General features: G+C 33.9%; 1 protein-coding gene across 1 annotated transcript in view; it reads right to left on the reverse strand.

Moving 5' to 3' along the window:
• The window catches only part of Wnt6 (Wnt oncogene analog 6), a 70,606-nt gene extending 61,364 nt beyond the window's left edge, over positions 1-9,242 (reverse strand). The window contains exon 1 of the mRNA XM_023161726.2: positions 9,098-9,242. Within this exon, the coding sequence (XP_023017494.1) occupies positions 9,098-9,168 (71 nt within the window). The 5' untranslated portion in view covers positions 9,169-9,242. The remainder of the gene's footprint in view (positions 1-9,097) is intronic.
• Positions 9,243-10,230: the final 988 nt, after the last annotated feature.

Raw genomic sequence — 10,230 nt, forward strand, 5'->3', positions numbered from 1 at the left:
GGCCGTTTATTCACCCTTCGAAGCTTGATAACAAATAGTTGTTAGACTACAATAGGGATGAACTACGATGTCTAACAGGCCTTCTTACAGGTCACTATTATTTGTCTCGTCCTGTCTTCTGTTTATCCCAAATTGAAATTGATAGTTTTGAACATACTTTTGTTTACTGAATTTTACCAAAGGTAACTATTATTAATCAATAACTGGGGTACTTGGCTTCATTCGAGCAATACTGAAAACCTGTGATAATAGATTTGATTTCTTGAAAATTATCGCTGGTATATGTTTACTGGTCTACTGAATGTTCTACATGGTGACTTGATGAGATATTGTTTAACTAAGTGAACTAGTCATGTCACTAAACTTATCAAAAATCCTTCCCAGTGCAATTGGGAACTTTGATTTTTCAACATGATATGATAACATTTCATTCTATTGAGAAGTATATCTACCTACAGAAATGGAGGTGAGATCAGTTTCAATTAAAAGTATATTATTACACTTTATACTATTCTATATCTTCATCGATGATATAACAATTATTTGTAGGTGTTCTATTTTCACAAATAACGCAAAATTACACTGCATTTTAGGTATCTTCTATTTGTATTGGTGCCTGTGGTAATGGTTTGTACAGTATACCTTATTGGGATTTTTTCCAATTCCAGTAATTTTGTGTATGTGTTGTGTAATGTCTCAAGGTCATTTGTGGAGATATATAACTATTGGAGTAGGATAGTTTATTTGCGAAAAAATAGTTTTACCATTGGCTTTTTAAAACTTTCCTTACAAGTTTTTCATTGAGTTCGACATTTTCTTTCTATGTTAGGTATTTTGACTCCAGATTTCTAATGAGTGTTCCTAATGAGAATACGTGATTTGATTTCACTTGATATTTTAAAAATTTGATGTTCACTCCAACATTTCAAAATGTTGAGCCGATATCTTATGAAACTACCCATCTGGATAACTCAACCCAAGAAAACCAAACCAGTGTCTCACTAAAAAAAGTCTTTATTACATTCTGTAACTGGGATGTCTTCCGTATAAAAATCAAGATATCAACACTGTTACTCCTGAATGAACTCTTTATCCGCAATACATAATATTTACGTTTTTAATGGTTTATTATAAAAATGTGTAAACTCTTACCTACCACATATTCACCGTTAAAATTCAAACACATACTTTATTCTACTATACTAAAATGTCAACAAAAAACGTAATCTACTTTATCTTTATTGCACCTATTATTTATATACACTTCAAAGACTTACAGGATGTAATATATCTCAGGCAGCCTTTAAAACACTCAATTATACTGAAATATGCATGAAATTCAACAAATAATACGATTGAGAACAAAATTGTAAGCAAATTGCAGAGATCAGATAATGAGAAACAGTTACTATTAGACGATCTATGAATTATCTTGATAACGCTTATACGCAAGTAAGAATTGAATTATTTGAATATACTGTATTTGCTTGAAAAGTATTCTCATTCTTAATATTTTGAGAAATATTTTAAACTATTCGTAACTTCTCGTTCCTTTTTTTTTCACAAAATCAGAAATCAGAAGCCGCTGTGGCTTCATTAGCAGTTCTATTTATTATTCGTTGTAAAATATTCCTCAACTGTGAATCTCTCCCTGATTTGCTCTAATAACTATTTTTTTTTTAAATATAATCAAAATTATTGTATTGAAAGTAGATTGGCACGCAAGCCAACAAATCAAGGTCCTACCTAGAGTAGGGTTTTGGGAATTCAATGGCCGGCTCCCAAATATTTGAAATAAAAAATCAATTTCTGTTGAAAGGACATTGTATTTATTATGGTTAAGCTCTCTAGTTTCGGAATATTTGAATTGAGTATTGAACTCTTCGACAATTATTCAGAATAAATTATCACAATCAACATATACCTTATGTATATGTTGATTGTGATAATTTATTAGGTCCAATAACTGTTCCTCAAGGAACAGTTTTTGGACCTATTCACTTATATTTCCTCACCAAAGATATCTGCCTGCCTTGATAATTAGTTGAATTTTTTGGGAAGAATCCGCCTTGAAAGCTGAGGTTGATACTTCATTTTGAACAAAACTTCCAGATTTAATTCGCTGGCACTGTGTTTCATTATCCAAAATTCAATTTTTTTTTCGAAAAGCAGAATGTATACATGAAAGTTTTCTGAATTGCAAAACATATAATAGTATCTCCTATTGTTGTTTTGGATATATAACCTCCCACAATCTGGAAACTAAACAGAGCTAAATCAATAGACAATCTGTTGAAATGTAATAAAAGGAAAACAGGGAAGTTCACCCTGAAATTTTATTGCGTAATATAAACCACTGGATGTTCCTACTGGTCAGTAATTTGTCGTATTCAAAAATTTTGCCTACAAATCGAAAATTTCAATAGAAAAAATCAAATATTTATACTTAGCTCTTTTTAGTGATCGACGTTTTGGAAAACAAACTTTTTCCGTTTGCAAAACCTGAAACTCAATATGAAACTTCCGCATCTCAATTTGTAGGAAAAGTTACTGACTGATTGGACTTTTCAATGGTTCATATTACGTAGTAAATTTTCTATGTGAACTCTCCAGTTTGCCCTTTATTACACTTTCGCAGATTCTCTATTGATTCAGCTTTGTTTATTTTTCAGATTGTGGAAGGTTATGTACCCAAAAAAAAAACAGTTACAAGTATTATGTGCTCCACAAAAAAATCTTGCAAATATTATATAATAGTATTTATCAAAAGTACCTTGTGAAGATCAATTACGTTAGAATTTTTCCTACAACTTGTGAATCGTCTGACTTATCCATTTTCCTCAGCCTCATGGGCTTATTGCGTTTTTCTCCTATATTTTCCATGACACCTATTGAACAATCTTAGGCCCCGTACTGGTTTGTACAGGTCCCTTGCTTTATGTATGTCATTATTCTTCGGAACCTAATTTGGGTCGTTCATGAATTGTTTGCCTCCTTCAATTCAATACTTCACATTTGTCTCCGTTTTACAGCCCTATTTTGTTCGGGTGCCTTCTCAATGCACAGACCAGTGAGTAGGCCTATAATTGTTCTGAGCCTTTTCCTGCTTTTTCCCTGTCTGTATTCCCAAGTATATTTTCTCAGTGCCACTCACTACTCAATATGGTTCCATACCGAAAAGTTTGGTACCTCCACCGTTGATTCATGGTCTATATGGTCCGTATCTGGCACACTCATCAACTCTTTCGTCGCCTGTGATATCTGAATGCCTTGGTATCCAGTCAATTCTTCACAGCATTTCCATAACAGTTTCTTTTTCAATTTTGGGTTCGTCAGTGCTCTTGGTGCCTGGCTATCTGTGAACTTATTGGTCCACTCATTTCATTGGGGCCTTAAATTCCTTGAGCATTGTTATATAGCATATAGTTCAGTCTCAAAGACTGAGGTAAATTAATTGATTGGGTAACTGCAATGAAAATTCGTTCTCGCACAGTAGTTTCAAGTTTCCATCCCATGTTCGGATGTATACCAGGTATTTCTGTCAAGCATGTTTTCATGATGACTGTTCATTCTTTACTCTTCACGGTTTGAGACTTCAACCGCAAAGTTTGAGTGGAACATGTTAGATAGTTTTGCCAAGGGCTTATACAGTTTTTTCTCAAAGATTTCCTCTGAAGTAGATAATAAACGTTTATTACTGTCAGGGGGATATTTTCGATAACTGAACGTCTTTTTTGGAATGGATCGAGTCTCATCAAGATATCACACGTCTTTTGTCTCCAGTGAGTGAAAATTTTGTAGTTATACAAAGTAACAACAAAATTTCTATTAGTTCAAAGTTTAAGTTTGAAAATGTCCTTATCGGACGAAACTGCAGTAACGTTAGTTACAAATAAAAGTGGTAAGAAACAGAAAGTTTCAATTCCCTTTTCTTCATTATAATTTCCTTCCACGTAGTCTACATCCATCAATTTATTTAAAATTCTATTACGTAACTTAGTCCTTTATATTGATTCCTTGATTCCAGGGTTTCCAAAATAACGGTGAAGTGATTATTATGGAAAGTTAAATACATGTTGTTGAAACATTCAATAAAAATCAATAAAATGGAATTAACAGAAAAGTTTTTTTCATGTTTTACTACTCGTATTTTTTCTTGATAAATATATTTAAGGAAAATTCCAATAATCATTCTAGTAAACATCCATTACTGGCATTTACTAACTTGTTTATCAAAAATAATAAACAACATCACCTATATTAAAACACCTCATAAAAAAGTCAAATTCAAACAAAGATTTCCATTTTGAAAGGTGTTGCCATGCACTCTACCAACAACAATTTGCCATCAATATTGGAAAATGAATTCTCAACATGATCTTGAAAAAAATCCAGATTTTCTTTCACAAAGTTTTTGCGCAAAAGGATACTCGAAAATATTGAAAATTCTTTTGAAGTTTTGTATAAAGTGTATACCAATTCATTTTGAATATTTTAATCTGTTTTATAAGTTTATTTGTAATGTATACCATTTGAGGAGAGCTCAACAGTTAGATTATTAGATTACTTATTGATTTCGAATCAGTCATTTTTCAAATTATGGTACAAACATCACAAGCCCACAAACATTTCATGTTATATTTGTTTCTTTAAAATGTATAGATGGATTTATGAAGGAATAATAGATAGTCACATTTTTATTTCGAAATGTTCAATACTGATATGCTCATTGACTAATATCAACGGAATGCAACGGAAACAATTATTCTTTAATGAGTCATATATCATAGCTGAAGTTGGATATCATTAGAACAACTATCGATCATTCATGATATTGTAGTGTAGCATGAATGATAAAAGTTTTAATCCATGCACGTCAATTCTAGAAGACTCCAGAATTGATAACGGACGATTTAAAAAATCCATGGACCAGAATATCCTTTGACCATATATCCTCTGAGTATATAAAGCTATAGATAGCTAGGCGGTTCGACGTGGGTGCTTTGTTCACTCCCTCGAATTGACTGCCGTGTTGGTCGGTGGTTCAAGCTCTAGTCTGCGACAGCTGGTTAACGGAAAAACAGATTTTTTTTTTTAACAGATGTTATTGAGCATAGTTTCGATACTGAAATCAGTCGAAACTATAACTTTATCGTCATGAAATTCTTCTTTGGCAGCAATGCCATCTCTTTGTAAAACAAAATGTAGGGTATCTTCAGAGGCTCCAATAAATTATATTTCACCTGTTCATTTCTTGAAAATAAACGAAGAATATGTGTCATTCATTCAACTTCTGGAATGAAGTGAATCTTTTTTATATATAATGAAAATCAAGTCGGGAATTTTTATTAACGTAAATTACTTCGGTTACTGAACTCAACGCAATAATTAACACTGAGCAAATAATACAGAAGTATGCACATATTTCTACTAGAAAAACGTAGGTGGCTTTGCATTTCATTGGTTGCATTCACAGAATAACAGACAAAAGTCTTTGAGTCAATTTCAAAAATGCATACAATTGGCAAAGGGTAGAAAACGATAATAAATAATGAAGGTAATATAAAACTGGAATTGAATTCTGTATTGTTCTGGCAACTACCTCATTGAACTATTCAAAAGTACTCTGTATATTGTATATCAATATTGTATTCAACATTATCCCATCAGTAGTTCATTGTGATATCCAATCGGCAGTATTCATATTATAATTGATTTTTGTAAAAGCTTCTCTGGATAATTGCTGTAACGAGTCATAACGCGAACTCAACAAAAGGTATATCAAATCAAATCAAATCAGTTTATTTTCAGAGACTCCACAGCATGGAAAAAGTCAGTTTTACTAAAATATTGAAATTTACAATACAAAGAAATATATATAAACACATAAAAGAGTAGTGATATGAAAATATCAAACAGAAGTATGAAAAAATATGAACAGTTGAGTTTGAACACTAATACTATTCAATATGGAAGTTGAGAATATAGATAAATAATAACATAAAATTGAAAATATGACAATTGGAAATGGGACAATCGAAACTGTTGCAATCAAGTGTACTTCCAAATCAGCCTGGAAGTATTCATTGAGGAAATAAAATCAGTTTTTTATTATTTTTCTTGAAGGAATGCAGGTTTGATAGCTGTTTGCTGATTTCATCAATTTATGGTGGGGAACAATAAAAGTATAATTGGATCTTAACGTATATTCTGTGGCGAGCCGAAAATTATCTCTTGATTGAAATTTGTCGAAATGAGTTTTGACATAAACAACACAGTTGAATATATATAGTGAAATAATGGTTAAAATATCCACATCGGTGAACAGATTATTCCATGAAAAGTAAAAGTTCATGAATCAATTTTACAATCCACTGTGAGCATAATGGAAAGAGCATAATGAAAAGAGAATATATTTTAATTTTCCCAGGTATTTTCTTTATACCCTCACAGTCAATCCTGTGGACCTCACATTCTAACTTAAACTGGATGGTGCACTCTATTACTGCATACAAATCTCTGTAACTGCAGCCGAGTTTGTTAAAAAGAATGTCTTCAGATCGGTGGATAGGTAGAAGAGAAATATTGGCATTGTCCACCAGATCACCTGAGCTTAGCCCACTATACCTGGCAAGAAATGCGAAATATAACTGCAAAATATCAGAGACGAATTCGATGCCCTAGTGTGTCATTGTCTAGTGGTTAATGAAGAACGGTTTCTATGAATCTTCTTCCGTTTTTTTTTTTTTTTTTTTTTTTTTTTTTTTGATGGCAAAACATGAGCACTACAGAAAAATCCTTAAGACGCTCTAAGAGCGATGCCTGTGCGAAAGTACAGTGAATTTGAATCGCTTGGAGATTGAATCCATATGAAAAAACGTTCTCAGGAAGTTTATTCCACATAAACGCAGTTCTTGAACAGTGAAGTTCGAAGTGTACTGAGTTGAAACTCAAAACAATGAGAAGCCACAGTCTGTTGCGTATTTCTGATATGTACCGCTCTTGAACGCTTTCCATGGAAGAAAAGAGAAAAATCTCCAACCTTTCTTCGATATTCCAGACTATCAAGGCTGCAAGTGATGTTCGCGTCTCCGATCAAGCGTATGTCTCTTCTCTGAATGGAATCCAGCAGCTTCAGGGTATGCTTAGGGACGGAGATCCATACATGAAAACAATACTTCAAAGAAGGTCTTATCTGAGATTTATGAAACATCAAAAGTTGCTGAGGTGTATATAGTTTTCTGGTTCGAAACAGTGTTCCAAGCTTTTGAGGAGCAGCTTTTGCAATTCCAGCGACATGATTGTGCCAAGACATATTGACCAAGACATAAAAACATAAAAAATAAGTAATTCTTATGGAATTCTCAATTAATATTACTTCAATTAGACTATGGGAAGACCAAAGTGAAGCGTGATACAAAAATCTACCTCTACATCGTGACGGAACTTTTTAATATTCCCCTACTTGTGTATGAAAGTGAAAACTCGATTTCATCATTCGTATTGAAGAATCGATACATCGCAATCCAAGATTGGAAATACATAAACTAGTTGTTTATTTGAGAATTATTAACTTATTTGCACTTGATTGGCATTCTCTTCAGAATGGTGTATATTAGTCAGCAATGGACACATTCAATCGTGTTCAATAATTGTTCAATTAGTTATATCTGTCCAAATAAATATTATTATTTTTATACATTCGAGCGGACGCACCAGCATCATTAATCATTGACCACTTCCCACATCTTGAGGTAAGTGATCATTGGTTCCGATAATCATGTACTCTTAGCAGCAGTAATAAGCCGTAATAAGCATCTATATTGATCTTAGCAAAATTTTACATTTATAAGTTTTTATTATGTAGTTTTTAGAGGTCGTTACGCTTCAAATACAATTTCCAAATGTTTGATTTCAATAGTTACTAATAAAAGGGAAGATCGGAATCTTCACTAGAGGAATTCGAAGCAAATTATGTTGTAGTCACCAATAGAAACTCGTGAAAAGTTTAAGAGAAAACTAAAGCTAGAGCATGAATATAAGTGTCAACCAAGTATTAAGGGGTCTCATCTGGACCGATTGACAATTTCTATAGTAGTAAAAGTGTTTAAAATATTATCCTTCCATAACAATTTCGTGAGTGCAAATATCAACACAACAAATGAAGTTCATATGTGGATTTTCATCAACTACAATGTGCTAAATTGACGATTTCTTCAAAATTTTCACTAAAAAAATCATATTGTATTCACCACCAGGAAGTCATAAAGTGGGTAAGATAGAGCAAAAGATAGGCAGCAGACTCGACAATAATTATCAATCAAGTATAAAGAAATTTCATCTGGAACGAATGACAATGGTGGTGAAAGCGATAAATCTATTATTTCTTTTATATCAATTTCATAAGTGCAATCATCAATAGTACAAATGGAGTTGAATTGTGGAATTTGATTGATTCCACACTGTTGGCCATACTGTTCTGAATCGACTATTTTATTTGAATTCTCGCTGAACGAATTATATTATACCCACCACCAGAAAGTCGTGAAATGGATGAAATGCAGCAAAAGATTGACGGCAGGCAAGACAATAGTTATCAACTGAGTATAAATGGATCTCAGCTGGAACGTTGACACTTTTTATGGTGGTGAAATTGCTAAATCTATTATTTTTTATATCAATTTTCGTGAGTGCAGACATCAACAGTACTAATGAAGTTGAATGATAATACTGTTAAAAATTGACTCTACCGCACTAAATTGACGATTTCATCAGAATTTTCACTAAAGAAATTATATTGTTCCCACCACCAGGAAGTCGTGAAATGGATGAAGCGGAGCAAAAGATGGACGGCAGGCAAGACAATAGTAATCAATCCATTATAAATGAATCTCTGCTGATAGGTTGACACTTTTTATAGTGGTGAAAGTGCTAAACCTATTATTTTTTTACATCAATTTTCGTGAGTGCAAACATCAACAGTACAAATGAAGTTGAAAAGAGGAATTTGAATGATAATACTGTTAAAAATTAACTCTACCGCACTAAATTGACGACTTCATCAGAATTTTCACTAAAGAAATTATATTGTACTCACCACCAGGAAGTCGTGAAAGGGGTGAGAAGAAGCAAAAGGTAGACGGCGGGCACGAAAAGCACGGCGTGCATAATCGCGCGCTCACACACTCACTTAGGTGAGCCCCATGACTGCCCGTGGTTTTCGAGACGGAGACCGCACCGGGACTTACCTGATGCAGCGTGCTTGCAGATAGATAATCGCATGCGCGAAGGTCCTCGTGATGAGAGCTTTTTGTCCTGCGAGGACGAGCGGCCGACGGCAAGTCGCAGCTTCGGCGATGGTGTCCAAGAGTCGGATGGGACAGTGGACCGTCTCCGTGCAGATGGTCACTCGAAGTGTGTGATTCTTTCAGTCGTTTTGTGCTTTACCGGAAAATAGAAGGACTGTTCCAGTAGAGCGATTCCGCTTATTGCCGATAGATTGCGCTAGTTTCCAACAAGCTGTGACATACAAATTTGACTCACATAAATTCTCAGTCTCCATGATAAAAACAATTATCACACTGAGTTTACTACAAAGGCGTTTCGCTACTCAGAAGCTTCTTCAGTCCAACTTATACATAGAACGTTCTGGAAGGCATTTTATACAAACAATAGTTACAGAACTCAATTGATTAATGAGGTTTGTTCCAACCACGGTTTTTGTATCATTCCGAAACCATACACTGCATCGATAAATAAACTTGTTGAGCGCATGTGCGTACTGTGTACTGCAATTTTATGTGGGAATTTCTAAACCTGGGTTGACACGGTTTGGGTATAGTTGAAGTAAACGATATTGTTCATACTTAAAGTTGTCGGCACTTTCAAATGCCAAAAGAACCAATACATAGAAATGAAGCCGCTGCCAACTAATCCACGTGGACTGAAGAATTGGCGGTTCGTATTGGATGAGTTTTACTAACCGAGTTTTATGATTGGCTGAAAAGTCATAAAATTAAATTTGAAGTCATATTACGGTAACGAATAGAATGTGGGGATGGTTATAGCCTTCGGGCCGTCAATGTTCAGTTCAGGAACTGATCGCGATTTGAGTGTTGAAATTCGATATTGGTTCAGTTATAGTTACTTAAAATTTTTGTTATCTGTTTGAAATGTGGTGCCCTTGGACAAGTACTAATAGTAATAACGAGAGTTCTAACAACGCAGACT

Source organism: Leptinotarsa decemlineata, unplaced genomic scaffold (assembly GCF_025532065.1).
Source record: "Leptinotarsa decemlineata unplaced genomic scaffold, Ldec_3_MD MMD2_P_RNA_scaffold_5, whole genome shotgun sequence".
NCBI lineage: Eukaryota > Metazoa > Arthropoda > Insecta > Coleoptera > Chrysomelidae > Leptinotarsa > Leptinotarsa decemlineata.